The sequence below is a fragment of the Ranitomeya variabilis genome, chromosome 2 (genome assembly GCF_051348905.1).
Source record: "Ranitomeya variabilis isolate aRanVar5 chromosome 2, aRanVar5.hap1, whole genome shotgun sequence".
NCBI lineage: Eukaryota > Metazoa > Chordata > Amphibia > Anura > Dendrobatidae > Ranitomeya > Ranitomeya variabilis.
In genome coordinates this window covers 200,024,552-200,045,176 of record NC_135233.1, presented here as the reverse complement: position 1 = coordinate 200,045,176, position 20,625 = coordinate 200,024,552, and the positions used below count along the sequence as shown (strand labels likewise).

Here is a 20,625-nt window from a genome sequence, read left to right as displayed (position 1 = left end):
CAAATGTAACTGTTTTGTGACAGGCAGAACGGAAGGTGTAATCTTCAAACTTTTATAGATAACAACTACAGGAATGCCTGTCACAAATAAGAATATGATGAAGAAGTAGAATATGATGAAGATAATAGTAAAATAAAAAGAATATGAACAATGTAACCCAAAAAATAATAGGTAGAAGATGAAGAAGAAGATGAATAAGGTGAAGAAGTTGATGTCAAAGAAGCTGATGATGAGGATAATGAAGAAGAAAGCGTGGGAGAAGAAAAAAAAGAAGGTGAAGGGCGTTGAAGTAGTGAAACATCAATATGTGGCATAAAAAAAAAAAAAAAATTAACATAGTCAAATTCTTTCTAACGCCGAACGTCATCCAAAAAAAAAAAAATCCTGCTATTCTATTACATTGGGCTAAACCTCTGTGCCTTTAATGTCTCCGCCACGTCCCCCAATACATCCTACATTATTCTTAGTTGTTTTCCTTCATGTAGAATGAACCTACAAGTGTATAAAGGGTTTATTTTAATTCCGATATTTTCGTCCCATTGACTTGCATTGGGATCGGGTATCGGTATCGGATTGGATCCGATATTTTGACGGTATCGGCCGATACTTTCCGATACCGATACTTTCCGATATCGGAAAGTATCGCTCAACACTACTCACAACCTCAAATCTCCCTCTATCAAACCATCGTCTACTCACTTTCTCATCATGCCCTCCTTGTCCAACAATTAGCGAACTCTTAGAGAAACCTTGCACACCTAAACATCCATAAGCTCTTTGACTCTATTCTTCAGTTAACTTTCATATCTTCACTCCATGATGCAGACAGAGCCACTGTATTCTACAATGCCACACTTGCATCAGCTATTGACTCAGTCGCCCCTCTTCTGCATGGCAGAGTTCGACAAATCAATAGACGACCCTGGCGCAACAACCTCACAAAAAAGCTTCAGCAAGTGTCTAGGTTTGTGGAGTGGAATTGGAAGAAAATGCACTTATAGGAAGCAGAATAAAAAAGAGCAAAGAATCCGCACCACTGCAGCAAAGGTTCACTGCGCCTCACACTCAAACCAGCCACGTGCCATAAACGCCCCAAAAGGATTGGGTGCTCAATCTGAAAAAAGCAGGGGAGACTGTGAATTGTGACAGACAACGGCCGTTTTGCGCTACTGCGCTTCCACGGGACCTACACCAATGGAAGTGCAGTAGCGCGAAACAGCCGTCGTCTGTCACAATTCTCATTCTCCCTTGCTGAAGATTCTTCTATTTCAATGAAGGACTGATTTTTAGGACGGTGAGTGCTCTCAGTTTTTCTTATTTCATTGGAATTGTGTTGCACTCACAGGAAGACTTCACCGGATTCAAACAAGCAACTTTCATATTCAAGTCGGCCCTCACCTCTGCTAAACAAAACAACTTCAACACCCTTATAACATCTTTTTCCCACAACCCCAAACAGCTATTCAACACCCTTAACTCCCTCCTCACTCCACTGCCCCTCCAACCGCCCCTCATCTTTGCAGAAGAGTTCCCCACACATTTAAAAAAATAAGATTGACCAAACAAGGCAAGTTTTTACTGCCCATCCATCACAACCCCTATGTATAACAGGCCACTGCTCCTCCCCTATAACCTTTCTCACCAACATCACTGAAGTAGAGCTCACTCATCTCCTCTCCTAATCGCACCTCACCACTTGTGCACTTGACCCCATCCCACCTCTCCCCCAATCTTACCAACATGCCTATACTGGCCCTAATCCATGTCTTCAACCTATTGTTCACTTCTGGCTTCAAACATGCCCCCAATCATACCTATCCTAAAGAAGCTATCCTTCAACCTGACCTCTACTTCCAGCTATCGCCCCAAATTGCGGCTCCCATTCGCTTCCAAACTCCTTGAACATTATGTATTTGCAGAACCTTCCTCCCATCTCTCATCTAACTCACATTTTGATGACCTACAATGTGACTTCTGTCCTCACCCTTCCACTGAAACTGTCGTGACCAAAATTATGACTTACTGCCAAAGCTAACAGACAATTCTCTATACTTCTACTCCTAGACCTATCCTCTGCCTTTGTCACGGTCATCCACTTCCTCCTACTACAGATCTTCTCTTCATTTGGTGTTAAAGACCTTGCCCTCTCTTTGATCCACTCATACCTTTAGTTTCTCCCACTCGTAGACTACCTCCTCATCCTTCCCCCCGTCCCTCATGGTTCTGTCCTGGGACCCCTGCTTTTCTCAATCTATACCTTTGGCATGGGAGAATTCATAAAGTCCCATGGCTTATAGTACCACCTATATGCTGATGATACTCAGATCTACCTCTTTGGCTCAGATGCCACCTCTCTGCTATCAGGAATCTCAGAGTGTCTATTAGTCATACCCTCCTTATTCTCATCGCGCTTCCTAAAACTCAATGTGAACAAAACTGAACTCATCATCTTTCTTCCATCTCACCTAACTCACCTACCTGATCTATAAATGACATCATGATTTCCCCTGTACTGGATGTTCGCTGCCTCAGAGTAACCCTCGATTCTGCCATGTCCTTCAAACCGCTCATCCAAGCTATTGCCACCTCCCGTTGCCTCCAACTCAAAAATATTTCAAGAATCTATTCTTTCCTCAACCCTGAATCTACCCCAACACATCCAGTTCAAACTACTGACATTGACCTCCAAAGCTGTCCTTAATCTGTTTCCTCAGTATATTTCTGAACTAATCTCATGATATCTTCAAACACATAACCTCCAGTCCTGTAAAGACCTCCTTCTCACCTCCACACTTATATGCTTCTCACCCAATCGCCTCCAAGACTTCTGCCGATTTTCTCCCATCCCTGTAATTTTGTGCACCAATACTGACTCCACTGCCATCTCACCACCACCGGAACTGCTGAAACCTCCCCAGCCTGCTGTCTCCTTCCTCATTAGCCTGTAGAATGTAGACCCGCAAGGGCAGGGTCCTCTCCTTTCTGTATCAGTCTGTCATTGTTAGTGGGTTCTCTGTAATTTATATCTGTATTTTGCATGTAACCCCTTCTCATGTACAGCACCGTGGAATTGATGGTTCTCTAACAACATATAATAATAAGAAGTAGTAATGCAGATCTCATGCTTTGCACTGAGGAGGGGGCGACACCCCGAAACATCTGAGATTCTGATTTGGCTTTTATCTTAAGTCATAAGGATCGATATTGACTTTTTAGGATTGCTACATTCAATAGGTGGCACTTGAGGTCAAGTCCTCATCCTCTCTGAAGACAGTTTGTGGATCCTCTAGTGCATGGTAAAGTCTCGCCATTGTGCAGACCACGCAATGAGAACAGGTATGCTAGAAGTGACGTCTTTTCTACTTCTCTAACATATGACTTTTTATTGTAGAGGAAGAAACCAACTCTTACTGGTTACTCTGGACAATTACATAATTACACCCAGCCATGTAGAAGACGATCCGAAGAGTGAGACTGAAGGAATTGTAAAGTGTCTCCCAGGATCGGTATCGCAGCTCTGCCTCATTCTATTCATAGGGTCAATACTGTAATGTCCGACATCGCCTCTAACTACATGACATGCAGTCAGATGGAGCCATGTAAACAGTGAACAATGCCTCGAGAATACTCATATTAGAATGTTCTTGGTCTTTGGACACTGTGAATGGAGAAGTGATGTAGCATATAGGGAGAATTCAGCCATCTTTTGGTTAAAAATGTGCAAAAACTTTATTGTAATTTCAGATACAGTAGGATACAAGACATTCCCTTTAAGTTTTCCTTTGTTTTAAGTTTTCAGATTAAATCATAGTCCTTGCCTATGTATCAGAAAAGGAGAGGTGGCTTCCTTTCACTCCAGTCACCCTCATCTGTCAAACATGTATGGTATACCTTCTGTCTAAAATGGAAATATCCCTTGAAGGGGGCCTGTCACCAGGTTTTTAACATCTAACCTGAGAACAGCATAACGTACATGAAGAGACCCCGATTCCAGTGATAAGTCACTTACCAGGCCACTTGCTGTAGTTTTATCAGCAAGAGATTATCACTAGAGAAATAGTAAACTAGCTGTTATGTAAACTTTATAAACATGAGCTCTGTATAACCCCGCCCCCACTACTGATTGGTAAGTCAACTGCAGTACACCCATGTCAGACTCCCCCTGTTTGGTGCTGGCAACGGACCTTTCCGGACACCTGATCGAGGGTCACCAATGGGTCGGCATGACGGCGTAACGAGAAAAAAAAGTCAAAATGACAGAATTATGTTTTTTTGGTTTGCCACAACATTGCATTATAATGCAATAACGGGTGATCAAAATATCGTATCTGCACCAAAATGGTATTAATAAAAACGTCAGCTCAGGACACAAAAAATAAGCCCTCACCCAACCCCAGATCACGAAAAATGGAGACGCTACGGGTCTCGGAAAATGGCACAATTTTTTTTTTAAACAAACTTTGGAATTTTTTTTCACCACTTAGATAAAAAGTAACCTGGACATGTTTGGTGTCTATGAACTCGTAATCACCTGGAGAATAATAACGGCAGGTCAGTTTTAGCGTTTGGTGAACATGATAAAAAAACAAAACAAACAACAACAACTGGGGAATTGCGCTTTTTTTGCAATTTGACTGCACTTGTAATTTTTTTCCCGTTTTCAAGTACACGATATGTTAAAACCAATGGTGTTGTTCAAAACTACAACTTGTCCGAAAACAAACAAGCCCTCGCATGGCCATATTGACCACAAAATTAAAAAGTTATGGCTCTGGGAAGAAGGGGAGCAAAAAACGGGAACGCAAAAACTGAAATACCCCTGGTGGTTAAGGGGTTAAATATTCCAGTGTAACACCTGTAGCTGCAGACTATTCTGCTAACCATAAAGTGGTGGTTCGCTGACTTGGACCCCACTGAACAATATCCAGCGTATTAAATTGTAGATTTCCTTAATGTTGAGAACACAGTAGTTTAGCAGAATTTCTTGGTATTATTAACCACCACTCGATTTACAGGGTTTATTGCAACCTTTATCCTCAATAAACATCTCTCGTGGAGGATAAAAACAGGATTAGGAATCGGTCTAGCAAGAATGTTACAGTAGAGAATTACATCTTTATCTCCCTACTAAAGCTAATGGTAAAAAATTTCATTTTTCTGGCATAATATGTCACCCACTGGACAGAACGCTGTTTCCTGGTTTTGATACAGTAAATATTTTGACATAATAAAAATATCGACATCAGTAAAAATGAAACAAATTCACAAGAAAACACAAATGGAATAATCTCCCGTGGCTTTCTCCCGTGGCCATACAACATAAGACCTGATTAGATAATTGTATAGTAAAGGTAGACGTTGTGCTACTCTAATAGCAGAGTGAAATGGAGAAATCAGAAGCCTCTGGCACTGAAGAGATTGAGGCAGCGGTAACGTAATAACTGTTGTGTTGTCATAGAAAACATGACTGGTATATTAGGTTACATGGTTATATTAGATTAATGCTGCATTTATTAGGTTTGCAAACTGATTGCAGTATATTAGGAACACAGAGGGAGACTCAGGGGCTGTAATACTCCATATTAACACAGATCACTATTACACAGATGGAGGTGAGCGGTACATCCAGGCTCAGTATGATGCCTATTAGTCACTGCTCTTAAAGGGCACCTCCAGTTACACAAAACTTCTGGTGTGATATGGAAATGTTAGGGTCTGTGCGCATGTTGCAGTTTTGTCGCATTTTTTATTTTCTGCACCGATTAGTCACAAAACGGCAAATCATTTTTATATAGAAATGCATATTTAGTCTTTTGAGCATTTAGTTAGTGCTTTTCAATTGGTTTTCGGAGCAAAGTCCAACTAAAAAAAAACATGTGCACAAACCCTCATGGATAGATTCTCGCAGATGCCATAAGTGCTAAATTCGCAGGAACTGCCTTGAATTTTTGGAAATATCCTTGTCCAAAAGGAGGTTATTATTGTATGAATCTTTCACAAATGCAGTGTTACACAACTCTTCAAGATCCAGGCTTTGCTGCCTTCACACTGGTCCACTAAACATTTTTGTGCTGCACGTTGGGCTTTGCAAGTAGCTCAGTGTGCTGCCATGTAATCATCTGTCTTGGCATATATCAGGCCACCAAGACACACACCTGTCTCTTGGTATTAAGACTCATAGTTTGTCTGTGCACCACAACCTGTTCAGCACCTATCTGCCATCTCCAGGCCCTCTGTTACCTCTCTGGTCTCCAGGACCTCTGCTATCTCTCTGTGGTCTCCAGGACCTCTGCTACCTCTCTGTGGTTTCAAGGATCTCTGCTACTTCTCTGTGGTCTCCAGGACCTCTGCTACCTCTCTGTGGTCTCCAGGTCATCTGCTACCTGTCTGCGGTCTCCAGGACCTGCTGCTACCTCTCTGTGATTTCAAGGACCTCTGCTACCTCTCTGTGGTCTCCAGGAGATCTGCTACCTGTCTGCGGTCTCCAGGACCTGTGCTACTTGCCTGTGGTCTCCAGTACCTCTGCTCCCTGTCTGCAGTCTCCAGGACCTCTGCTACCTCTCTGTGATTTCCAGAACCTCTGTGGTCTCCAATACCTCTGCTCCCTTTCTGCAGTCTCCAGGACCTCTGCTCCCTCTGTGGTTTCCAGGACCTCTGCTACCTCTCTGCGATTTCCAGGACCTCTGTGGTCTCCAGCACCTCTCTCTCGGTCTGCGGTCTCCAGCACCTCTGCTTTCTGTCTGCGGTCTCCAGGACCTCTCCTCCTTTTCTGAGGTCTCCAGGACCTCTGCTCCCTTTCTGAGGTCTCCAGGACCTTTGCTCCCTTTCTGTGGTCTCCATGACCTCTGCTCCCTTTCTGCGGTCTCCAGCACCTCTGTTCCCTGTCTGTGGTCTCCGGGACCTCTGCTCCCTTTCTGCAGTCTCCAGGACCCCTGCTACCTCTCTGTGGTCTCTAGGACCTCTGCTACCTCTCTGCAATCTACAGGACCTCTTCGATTTCCAGCAGTTCTGCTCCCTGTCTGCAGTCTCCAGGACCTCTGCTCCCTTTCTGCAGTCTCAAGGACCCCTGCTACCTGTCTGCTGTCTCCGGGACCTCTGCTACCTCTCTGTGGTCTCCGGGACCTCTGCTACCTCTCTGCAATCTCCAGAACCTCTACGGTCTCCAGCAGCTCTGCTCCCTGTCTGCAGTCTCCGGGACTTCAGCTACCTGCATGCTGTCTCAATGATATATGAAAAACTTTCTTAATCTAGATTTTAACTGAAAAGTGAAATAAATAAATGGGCAGGGTATTTTTGTTTTATGTTACATTGCTTTTTGAAGTTTATACTTTTGACCTTAGCTGTTGATAAAAAGTTTGAATACCTAAAAAATCAAATATAACATAATGGTTAAGAAAAACAAAAATACATTTAGCTTTAGCCTGTAGATCACCTTCACTGACACTGAACAAGGCTTTGGAGTTTTGGCTTTAGGATAATAAATTGGTTTCTTAATGAAAAACCAAAAACCTTATATTTAATAACCAAGAAGAACTTTTACCACAGAGGTCTTTCCTTTAAAGGAAAGATCCTTTAGTATGAATCTCGCTGAGAGCCAGGTCTGGGCTGTACAGAAGATGGCTAACACATAGACCCCATCAGTTCATAGATATTAGTTGTGACATCCCATCAGCTTTTACTTCCACCCTCTGAAAACAACACTACAGAGTTTAATCATAGAAAGTCACAGACAACTATCCTCTGGCGATGCTCCGCTTGTGTGAAAAGAAATGTATCCTATGTGGAAATGAACAAACAGGTTTATTGATACAACGTGTTTTGGCTATTACAATCAAGCTTTGATCATATTTCTAAAGGATAGGTCATCAATATCAGATCGTGAGGGTCCTTAAACCCAGAACCTCCACCAAGTAGCAGAGGCCGGACGTGAACACATGGAATTCTATTTAATAGGATCGGTCCAGCAGTATGCAAAGTTGGCCACCACTTAGTGTGACGCCATTCCAAGTGTTTATATCTGGTCGCCATCTTGTAACAGCTGATCGGTCGCGGGTGCTGGGTGTCATACCCTGACCAAACTGTTATTGAAAACCTATTTAATGGTTAGGTCATCACTGTCTAATACCTTTAATAACAAGAAAGGTTTTGTACTTGGCTTCTTTAAACCAGAGACGGATGCCATGTACACGCCAAGCAAATAAGACAATTTGGCTTAAGTTTGACATACAAGGTTGCAAATGTAGTAAAGTATTTGTGTCATTGACTCACATGCTTCCGATTCACCAGAAACTGTCTCCTTGAGGTGCCACCAGGAGGAGTAAATCTACTAGAGGCCAATTAGGTGGTCTGGCTGACCAGCCAATCATTGAAACTGGTCAGCAGGCCAATAAAAAGACTGGTTTGGGGTCAATATAGACTCCCGGTATGACAACGCCCTATTTAAACCCCATAAATGTGTCACCGGTTGCAGCTGTTTTATACTATTTGATACAACATATTCTGATATGCTTTTTGGATTGTTCAGATTCTTTGACTTTTTGACCATTCTCTTGATAAAACCCTGGAAGCACTAGCTATTTTAACCCTTGGACTTTCTAACTCCTCTTTGCTTCTAATGGACCACCACCTTGCTTCCTTTTTGCTGTCTGATCCCAACTGGGCTTAGAATCATAGCATGTTAGAGATGGAAGGTACCTCTATGGTCATTGTGTCCAACCCTCTGCTCAATGCAGGAGTCACTAAACCATCTCAGTCAGATGTCTGTCCAGAAACATAACTCAAACTCACAACCTCATGTTCACAGGCAGCAGCTCTAGCTATGAGCCACAGCCCACATTAGACTTATTAGGTTTAGCTTGCTCCACCAGGCGGCAGCTACTCGCAGATCCAACCCAGGACCCCAGCAGCAACGTCCAGATGTCTGTAAAGAAGTTAAAGGGAAAAACCAAAGAGCACTGGACCCTGCAAGCGGAGAGTCTAGCCCCAAGCCAGACCATGGAGTTGGCTGATTTGTAACACTTTTCAAAACAAAAAATATACAGGGTGGAGCGCGGTAATTTGCTGATTTGGGAATGAAATAAAAAAATTATGATCATTAGAAAAATTTATTTTATATTTTAATTATACTGAACAGTAATGGAATTTTTAAATTACATGGTTTTAAATAGTGTATCTGGCAAATGTCGACCTTCGCTATCCACACACTGCTGCATACGTTTTCTGAAGTTTTCATGAACTCTAACAAGCATGTCCACTGGTATTCTGCCAATTTCAGCTTCAATATTGTTCCTTAGGTCTTCCAAGGTGTTGGGACGGTTGATATACACCTTAGACTTCAGGTAACCCCAAAGGAAAAAATCGCATGGGGCTAAATCTGGTGAGCGTGCTGGCCAGTTCACATCTCCCCTCAAAGAGATAAGCCGTCCAGGAAACATTTGCCTCAAACAATTCATGGTAACCCTCGCTGTGTGTGCAGTGGCACCATCCTGTTGGAACCAAGTATCCTCCAGTTCCATTGCCTCAAGAGCCGGCTGAAAATAATCCTGTATCATAGACAAGTACCGTTCGGAGTTCACAGTTATGGCACGACCGTTTTCCTGAAAAAAGTAAAGACCAATGATGCCTACTCGTGATATGGCGCACCACACAGTGACGCGGTCCGAATGCAGAGGTCTCTCGTGAACTTCTCTGGGGTTTGTTTCACTCCAGTAACGCATATTTTGTTTGTTTACACACCCACTGAGGTGAAAATGTGCCTCATCAGAAAAAAACACAATTGCGTCACGGGGTATCGTTGCTAACATGTCTTCACAAGAGGTCCGCCGTGTCAAATAGTCCCGTGCTGACAATTGTTGGACCACGCACATTTTATACGGGTGAAAATTCAGTTCATCATGAAGAATCCGGTGGAGAGAACGTCTTGAAATGCCAAGAGCAAATGATTGCTTCCGAGCAGAGCGTTTCGGAGATTGCAGTACTGCTGCTCTAACTCTCTCGATGTTTTGTGGTGTTGTAATCCTTCTCTCAGGTCCCCTTCGTACACATGACACATTCCCTGCTGTTCTGAATGCATTCACCCAATTTACAATTGATTGCCGTCCAGGAACACGTCCACGTGGAGGAACAGCGAATTGTAAACGAAAAGCACGCTGCACTGCAATGATCGAGTGGGCATTTGAAAAATACGCTTCAACACAAAATGACCTCTCCTCACGTGTCCACTGCATGATGGCAACTGAAAGGCGGAGGAATACAAATCTCCCATCAGCCACTGTAAGCCACACCCACTCTCCCCTCTCTTCGACCGACAGTGCCGCCACAGCATGCAGTGCAAAAAAGCAAATTACCGCGCTCCACCCTGTATATAACATATTGTTGGTAAAACAATGCATACTGAAATTGCAAAGTAAGGCTTGGGCATTGGGGTTTCAATGAAATGCTGGTCAGAAATGTTTAACCTATTGGTGGGTTCTTCATTTACAAGAGTTCATCTATCATTCACAATACTGCGAAATAAGACTGGATATAAATCACACTCACCATGACTGATACATGCAGAACATGGAGCTGTTCATCCAGTTCTTGCACAGGCTCTTGCAATGTTGGGGGGGTGCTAAATGAAGTCTGCTCCCTCATGCGTAGAGACACATGGAAGTAAAGCGTTCCATTTTCCAGCCACTTCTGGGTCCAGTGTACAAGAGACATGTCTTCAATACTGCCAGACATCTCTGAAAACACACAGGAGAAAAAAAAATAGTAGGTAAAAATATCATACACAGTGTAGAATAATAAAGTTATAACATGTAACTTATCTGTGAAAAGTCACCATGGCACAAATACTATATAGTCATATAATTTACCGCACATATAAATAGTATTTCTGGTTTATAATATTTGTATTAGTTGTAATATTAGCAAGCCAATACAGAAAATGTGCCGAGTTTTCCTAACCCCCATGGGAGAACAGACTAAATATGTTCCTAGTAGAGAATCATGAGTCAAAAGAAACATGATTTTACTTTTATATAACATTTTAATCCAAATAAAGAATTACCAGCCTCCTGCACTGGCCATTCACTTGCAGCTCATTGGTAAAATCAATCTTTAGTACAGGAGAGAGGAGCCAGTGAGACACACAAAGTTGCTGCACTGCTTCTATTAGTTTTCTATCTTATGCCAGTGCTAGATTCACAGCAACACTGCTTAATACTGCTGTTTTAATGTCTTCCGGACTGCTGCAAAGGCTGTGTAGAAGGAGCTCTTCTTCTATCTCTCTATTTAATGGAGACCTTAGAAAACTGATAACCAGAAATAGAGCCTGACGAGGAATACAGATACAAGTCATACAATGCGGCCGATACAGGGATATTACGCAAGTCATTGGCATCTCTTTAAAATAATAAAGTAAAGAAAATCACAAGGCCTCATACACCTTTAGAAGTCATTTTTCAGAACCTCAAATGGCAAACTTAATTTTTTATTATTTATTTATTATATTTTGTTTATATCGGGCCATCATATTCCGCAGCGCTTTACAGACATCATCATCACTGTCTCCATTAGGGCTCACAATCTATGTTCCCTATCAGTAAGACTTTGGAATGTGGGAAGAAACCGGAGAACCTGGAGGAAACCCACGTAAACACGGGGAGAACATACAAACTCCTTGCAGATGTTGTCCTTGGTGGGATTTCCTTTACAGCATTTTTACATGGTAAAAGTTTCAAAGAAAAACCTTAAAACTTTTACTGTAAAAGTAAAAACAATTTTTTTTAAAAAAAAAAGATGCATTCGGTCAAAATAAAATCAGACGTCATCTTTTTATGTTTCTCGTGTTGTCTGAGTCTTCGTTCTTCGTTGAAGTGATTGTCATATTGATGTCAATGTTTGTTAGTTGTGATTAATATGTGCAGATGGCGGACGTATAATGTATCACCTCTTGGATCTCTTCCAGGCCCCGCTCGCAGATTTTAATACTCTATTATTATCTTTTATCTGGGTATCACAACCATATTTTTCCATGGCTCTACAGCAAGTTCTACAAGGATTGAACATAATGGAGATAACGCCACAGGAACTGATATTGAAACAGTTAAGATGCTTCATCTAACGAGAGATTACAATAAAAAGGGAAAGCCTATAAGTTGGAGCTGTAAACAAGGGATAACAAATTTATGAAAAGGAGATGGTTCATTAGATGTTCAGTACTGAAAATGGCTTCTAAGTACCTGGAAAGCTAAGATACCATTAAATGAGGAGACATGGATAAATCTTTGCGTTCTGGAGAATCACTGGTGGAAGGAAACCTCATTGCAGAAGGGAGTAGAATGGATATGACAATGGTGGAAGCACAGAAGAAATCAAAATGATCTACGCAAACCAAACATAGACCTAGTCCTCACTCTTATTGTTTCTTCTCAACAGTCACTAAAACAGATTGTTAGGGACACTAGGGGAGGTAGATCCTCTAAGCCCAAGGTCCTGGTTGGTGCACGGACCTGCTGGCGTCAATGAAGCAAACTGGAAGGTAAGTTTTGAGAGAGAATGTGGCACATCCAGGACCTTGGGAGAAGAAGAATGGATTAATCAGAAGTCGGCAGGGATTAGTGCAGGATAAGCACAATACGCACAGAAGGTGGAGCTCACCAAACAAAAGTCTTGAATCTCAAGCCGAAGGTACAAGTGTGTGTTTCAATGGGCCTTAAATAGGTCTGGGGAGATGATTTCGTCAATTCACGTCGGCCAACCTGCAAAACCCAACGTGGAGCACAGGAGTGGGAGCGGAGCCCGGGATACATTCTAATTTCCAGGAGAATAGTGGCACTTCATCATCATTTTCACAACCAGTTAGTATTAATGCAGTTGTTAATAGTATGTATTTAAAAAAAACAAACAAATAGGTCTTCACTGTTTTGTTTTTCAACCCATTCTCCCATTTGAATAGAGTGGCAAAGAGCAAAGTTTTGAGTAGCTGAACCCTGTTACTTCTTCACCATTATCCGATGGCACAGTGTTGGGCACAAGTTCCTTTTAGCAGCTTTATCTAAACATTTACGTTGTGGTCTTGATGGAAATCTTCAGGCGTTTACTCAGTATTAACTGTTGTTACTGGTATCTCAATTGGACATGCATAAAATATTGATGGGTTAAGGACCATTTTCTAGATCCCAACAGAACCCACTGTATCTCAGTTCACAGAGAAGATACAGCTGTCAATGTGCCTTATTCTGAGTAATGCAAACATATTGTTCCATGTCCTAACACCAGCACCAGGTGCTGTTCCTTTCTTCCATGGTCATCTTCTTTACTATAGTCTATGCAGGGTTTTCCTTGTAACCCAGTGAACTCCTTTATCATAATCACCCAAGGCCTTTTTAGGCTGTCTCAGGTGGCTGTGTGTTGTCTGAGTATTCAGTAAGCTTGCATTCAGTTACCATGTGTACTTAAGGAGTTTGCCTCACCATCCATTCTGTAATCATACTCCTGCTTAGTTTCATCTACCTGCATTTATATCCTCCCTTAGACCCCAGACCTGTGATAACCATTTGTCTTCTGTAAGGATAAGAAACTCTTCTCTGATAATATTGGTGCTGTCCACACTACAATGCTGCTGTAACAGTGCATAATCTTTAGTATCCAGTTTGCCCAGTTCATCAATACCGCTGGCAGATAACCATTCATTTGCTGATTGCATATCTCTTTGCCACTGACCAGTCCAGTGATTGCTACAAGTTCAGGACTGATTATACATTTACAGCGCTTGTGTATATCTTTGTTTCTGGCTCTGTGCCTTCTGGTGTTTCCTGCTCTCCTTGTCTACTGTCCTGTTCCTCGCTGAACCACATGCTGTCCATCAAGTCTTGCCCACCTGATCATTACCTTCAGACCATGTTGCTCACTCTGACCTAAGGCTTAGATGATCTACCTCATCAGGTGAGCTCATAGCACATATTGAATTGTTTCTTGTATTGGCATGTGAGATGACCAGTGAGTGTAGGGGGCTGGATAACCATTTATTTTAATAGCTAAGCCAGCCTACATCTCCATCAGTAACGGGAACTGACTTAGCGTTTGAAATAAGCAGTCATCTAGCCCTGTTCACAAACTGCCCTGGTCACAAGCTGACCCAAAAAACATAGTCCTCTGTCATGTATATGACCGGAAGTCAAGCTGTCAGGAATCAGCCATTCTGTTAAGCTAACCAGGTGTGGATGGGCACATGGACCTTAGGCTTTGGTGCAGCAAGCAGGAAGGCACCTGGGCAGCGAGGACTTGGCACACTCTGGGATCTCAGGAGAACCAAGACCGATGACGCGGAATCCAGCAGGGAAGGAAGCAAGTAAAGCACAACATGCACAGAAGGTGGAGCTCACCAAACATAGAGGTCTCAATCCCAAGACATAGGTATGTGTGTCAATGGGGCTTAAATAGTCTAGGAAGATTGATATCATTCATCCACACAGAGCAATTTTCAAAACCTGACATGAAGCATAACAGAGGGCAGCGGACCCAGGAGAAGGGAGCAGAGAATGGGATACCTAGGACAGGTGTGTAACAAGACTAGCAGACCTACTGTATATTAGAAAATGTGTACATTGGAAAAATATAAATGGACAGCACAGTGGATTAGTGGTTAGCATAGTTGCTTTACAGCACTGGGGTCCTGGGCTCAAGTCCCACCAAGGACAACATCTGAAAGGAGTTTGTATGTTCTCCCCGTGTTTGCGTGGGTTTCCTCCGGGTTCTTCAGTTTCCTCCCACATTCCAAAGACATACCGATAGGGAATGTAGATTGAGAGCCCCATCGGGGACAGCGATGATAATGATTGTAGAGCGCTGTGGAATGTGATAGTGTTATATAAGCAAAGCAAAATAATAAATACGGGTTGAGCTGCGGAACACATCTCTCATCACCCATGGACCCTCACCCAGAAACCTTTTATACAATTTTCTGTACAAACTTATTATAAAAATCTAATTTATAAATAATATTCTGCTAGAGAACCACATAAACTTTCAATAAGGTGATGTGTTTGAGCATTCACATACAAATCCGAGACTCAAATCCTTTATATTTTGCTAAAAGCAACACTTTCTTCCATTTCTACAAAGTGTCAAAGAGCAAAGATTTGAGTATCTGCTCTCCGCTGCTCCCTCGCAGCTTCTGAAGAAGGTTCGGAGAGTTCTGCAGAGCAGATTGTGGATGGAAAGACAATAATATTGGGCAGATGAGGACACTCTGCTCTACATGGATACACAGGTAACCTACTCACTGCCTAATAGCCTACGTTACTTTTTCTCTCTGGCGATTTCATTGCTTGCTCTTCTACTACTTTAATTCTTGCTTATAATGGAAATTATGCCAAATTTCAAGGTGAGCTTATACCGGTCTGCACGAGGAAAGCTGCAATTTTGGGACAGCGTTTCGGGGGGTGGGGTTGAGATTTGTAGCTATATGAGTCCTTCTTTTTTCCAGCACAAGTTGTGTTATCCAATGTCATCATTTTAGGGTACTTAAAACTTATTGGTCACATTTGTTAACTTACTGGGATGAGTAATTTTAAAAAAAGTAGTTCTATCACTTTTTTCACATTTAAAATGTTGTGATGTTCACGTATTATTCTGCCGGTCAGTACATTTATGGCCATATCATAAGAAGTCGAATCTTTTTTTTTTTAATGTTTTACTATTTTTGCAGAATAAATATATTTTAACAAATAAATTGTTTGTTTTTCTGACACCATATTCTTAAAATTAAAACTTTCTACATTTTAGACTGACGCATCTACTGTATGTGAAGGCTTTATTTCTTCAAGATGAGCTGAGGTTTTTAATGAAACCATCATGGGGTACAGACAACTCAGGAATTGATATAACTTTTTATTCCTTTTTTTCATCTTGCAATATAATTGAAGTGTCAACTTTATTTTTCAGGTTGATACAATTTTAGTGATACCCAATTTACAACTTATTATGTTTTTTTATGCTTTACTGCTTTAGTACAATAAAGTCACTTTTTTCATTCTTCATGTATTTCCCCCTTATAGCAACTACTACAGAGTTGTAAAACATGGGGATAAGAACAAATATGTGGCATAAACAACAATAGCAGCAAAATTGTCCTGCCTTCTTGCATTCTTAGTGTAAAATCCCTTAGCTCAAAGTAGACGGTAGAGATGAGTGGATCGGGCAAAATTCCAATTTGACTGTTCGCTCCGATTTTCCTGGAAAATTTGATTGACAAGTTATTCTTCACAACTTTAAAGTCCCTTATTATACTCTGAGGTCTACACAGACCCAAGAACATAATAAGGGTAATCTTTAGAAAATAAGAAAAACCTCCCCCTCCGCTCTTCATCATCACCCATGAAGTTCTTGATGCATCTTCAGATCACCGCTGCTTGTGCTGAAATCGCTGGGCCTCTCACACTGGGCATGGATTTGGGGCTTCCATGAGGTTCGGGAGGGTTCTGTGCATGAGCACGCAAGGTCAAGGGCTACGTTCTGATGTCACGACACCGTGATCTTTTGAATGTTAGCGGAGAAATCTCCTGGGCCACATCAAAGCTGGAAGTCCTGGCCCAGCTCAAGAGAGATTTAAAAGTGAGCGGAGGCAATCTGAAGATGCGACTAAGACCGGACGGGTGATGCAAAGGGTCTGGAGTGTTGAGGGGTAAAGTAAGTATAAGGATTTTTTTTCTAACATTTTAGTGGTCTTTTACAGTTTAAAAAAATGGCAGAAATATTTTTCAATATTGAACTACAGAAAATCCACATTTTGGCAAATTTTTTCAAAAATTTGAGTAAAATTTAATTCCACTCAAATTTATTCGCTCAACTCTAGTAGCCACTGACTGATGCAGGGCCTTGCTCTTGGTCACTGACTGGCTCTCCTTATTAGACATTATGCATGTGATTTGCCGAATGTGATGTCAATAATACAGGCAGGCACCATATAGCATCTCTACCAGCACCACTGCTCCTGACTCTGTAGGAGGAGACAAAGGCGATGACCTTGAATAAGATGATTGTCGCTGGCGTTCAAAAGGTAAATTTATCACAAGGCGTACACTGGCAAACAAAGATTAAAGAAAGATTAAAGCCTAGGGGTTGTTTGCGTGAATTGGAAAATACAGTACTGCCATAATAATACCACTAAGACTTGCTTAAATTCTAGTTCTGTCATCCTTAAATAATACATTGGACTAAAGCTTCTCAACTGAGAATGATAAGAAAATTAGAAGTCAACGAAGACTTCTATGACGGTATACTGACACGAGGAGGCTGTCCGGGCTCACAGAACTCAGAGGTGACTTTTACAGTTCTCAGTAATTCACAGATGGGTGGAATTAATTCTTCCAACAAATGAGGAAAATGCTGATATTTTTCAGCAGCTCCTAAAGATACGACTTCACACTGTATCGTTCTATCAATGATTGACAAAGGGGAATTAATTTCTCATGAAAGCGATCTGTAATAGATCATGTGCTTGACAACGTCTATTCATATCTGGTAAGGAATAAAATCAGAATATGAAGAATGTAGAAATATCGTTCCATTGATGTTTAACAATATGTCACACACATCCCAAATATAGTATGCAACCCCGAATTATTATTGCTATATAACGCTCCGCTTATGCCACCGTCAGGCGGTTTTCCAAGTCTAGAACCGGCCATTTGCCCCTATTCCGGATCATTTTGAGGGTTTTCATAAAAGTTTGAAGAGTTATAAAATCTTTTTTTATTCGGATATTCAAACAACTCTTGAATCTGTTTTTAGTGAGGCAGGTTGTAATTTTTATGTCATTTTTATGCGTTCTTCTTTTAGTCTTTTGCTGATATCGTACGTTATTGGTGTGAAAATAAAAAAAGTTGTTATCACATTTTTTTCAACAAGGAAACACTAAAATATAATTTACGTTTTGTTCCTCGATCTGTAACAAATGTTTTTATAAATGGGACACGTTTCTATTTTTTTGACGAGGCTGCTAACAACAATTTGGTTTGGCCTTGGCTTTTTTTTCATTTGCTTCACACATTCTGCCTCCCTCATAAGATTATAAAAGACCATTGGGGGCATTTATACAATTAAACACTTTTTTTAAATCTGATTTCTCCTGTAACTTGGGATGGAATATTTGTCCCAGTTAGGGTATGTGCACACATTCAGGATTTTTCGCATTTTTTTCGCGTTTTTTCGCTGTAAAAACATGATAAAAACGCATACATATGCATCCTATCATTTAGAATGCATTCTGCAATTTTTGTGCACATGATGTGTTTTTTTTCCGCGAAAAAAAACCGCATCGCGGTAAAAAAAGCAGCATGTTCATTAATTTTGCGGATTTTTCACGTTTTTCCCGCTATTTAATGCATTGGGAAAAAAAGTGGAAAAACGCACAAAAAAAGCGAAAAAAAACACATGCGGATTTCTGGCAGAAATGTCCGGTTTTTGTCAGGAAATTTCTGCAAGAAAACCTGAACGTGTGCACATACCCTTACAGTGGAAATTCAGCCTCCTGGTTGCACAGTAGAGCTGTGTGGGTCTCCAAGCACCAAGCAACCCAAAGTCAATCCCTACACCGAGCGATCACATAATCATTAGGTTGGAGGAAGGAAATGGCACCAGTGATTGCTATTCTGTATACACAGTGATGGTTCGGCATCTATGCCTTTTCTGTGGCGAGTCAGGCTGTGTCTGGCAGTCGACTCCCTGCTTCTGCTGGTGCATGATGTTGTCATGCTGCTGCAGTGCAGTATAATGCAACCTCCACCAGAGGGAGCTTGAGAGGGAAGTGCGACTGCCTACACAGAGCAGCAGCATAGGTGCCACCAAGTGGCGAAAGAGTGGTCAAACAAGCCGAGTAAAAAACAACAATAGGCAGAAGTACTAAAGGGATCAGCAATACACGTGGTCAGAAACAAGCCAGGAGTTTCAGCAACGGTCAGAAGTGGATAAGACAAAGTCAGAAAGCAGAAGAGAGTTCGTATACAAGCCAAGTCAGAAACCAGAGAATCAAAAACCGAAACACAGGGAAATGACAGGAAAAGGGCAGACAGAGGGAGACAACAGACATGGGGCAAGTCAGGGATCACAGCAGGACAAACCAAGAGCTACAAGAGTCAGGTTTACACGGCGAAGGCAGAACTATAGTTGACACCACCAGCAGAATGCATGGGAGTTAAATAACAAACCTGAACCCAGAATCAGGCAGAGCAAAGTTAACCCTTGACATGATCCGCCCGGAAAAAGGGCAGACAGGATTAAACCCTGAAACGGATCATGACAGATGTCATACTAAGCAGCGATGGTTTAGAACGACTTTATATTCTAATTTAGTCCAGAAGTAATGTAGAATTAACTAAACATTTTGTTTTCTGTAAACTAAAAATTTAGCTTGGATAAATATTGCAATAGGGATAATGATCTTATTTTGCTGCTTTCATTCAGAAAATAGATATTGGAATGTGGAGTGAGGGCAAATCTTGCTACATTTTAACAAAACATGCAATTGTCGTAAAAAAGTTAAAGACAAAAATAAAGAGCATTTTTAATTTTTGAGCAAATTTCACGAATTACGACCACCGTTTTGAAGGGTTTGGCAGAAAAAACATCAACGGACGGACATATGCGACAATTAGAAAAGGAAAGTGACATAAAAAAAAAGCAAATGATGAATCCGGCCTTAAGTCTTGTGTATTGGTCTCCAAACATTGAGTATGGATGACTTGGGAAGCGGAGGTTCCACAATGTGCACCCTCTTTGTGTATAGCAGCCACTGTCGGAGGAGCAGAGTTCGCAGAGTGCTTTCACTGTGACTCTTGTGACCAGGTCCGGACTGCCCGTCTGCCGTTCCTACAAGCATTACAAGATCACACTCCTGCACAGAGCTCTCAATGTGGCTGTAGCATCTCTAGATGCTGGAGAGAACGCACATTGTGGAGTCTCCACTTCTTGTATTTTCTGCATTTAGGCAACAAAATAGGTTAAAGTGGTTATCTGAGATGTTAATTATTTTTTTTAATGGTGCTAAGAACTTACTGGCAAGTAGTTGCCAACTGCCTGCCTGGCAGAGATCTATCTCATATCAGGCAGAAATTCTCCTTTTTATCCTGACCTCTCTGTTCCTGACCTTGGCTTTGTATATTGAACCCAAGCTGCCTGCAATGACCTCGGATTGTCTGACCATGTCTTTGCTTCTGTCCACCTGTACCTTGTACCAGTGACTCTGGCCTTCTTGTCAACTGCTGCAGACTCGGGGACTGTCCTGGAGTAGTGACTAGTGTCTACTGGTGGCCAAACCTATCTTCACCATCACGGGCTCTAGTGAAGACCTGGTAGTCGCTTAGTCACGCTCTTCCTGGGTAAATCCGGCCCGTGGCTCAGTGGGTCCACACCCACTAGTGTTAGAAGAGGTCCTAGTAGGAGGAGCTTCCATTTGGAAGCTACGGATTACCGGTATGGCCGCTGGACCAAAGTCCTGCAAGTTTGCAATTTGCTCATCTCTAAGGGCAGCTATTACTATTACAATATTAAATACCTTCCAGCTAAAAAAATGAAAAAAAAAAGTTTTTCTTTTTAACATCAAAATTCAAACTCAAATTCTTGTTTTCTCTTTAAAAG

General features: G+C 41.7%; 1 protein-coding gene across 2 annotated transcripts in view; it reads right to left on the bottom strand.

Moving 5' to 3' along the window:
- ASTN2 (astrotactin 2) overlaps window positions 1-20,625 on the bottom strand; it is a 939,506-nt gene that overhangs the window by 797,793 nt on the left and 121,088 nt on the right. For both annotated transcript variants that reach the window (XM_077283456.1, XM_077283455.1), the window contains exon 2: window positions 10,540-10,727. In XM_077283456.1, coding sequence (XP_077139571.1) covers window positions 10,540-10,727 — 188 coding nt within the window. The remainder of the gene's footprint in view (window positions 1-10,539; window positions 10,728-20,625) is intronic.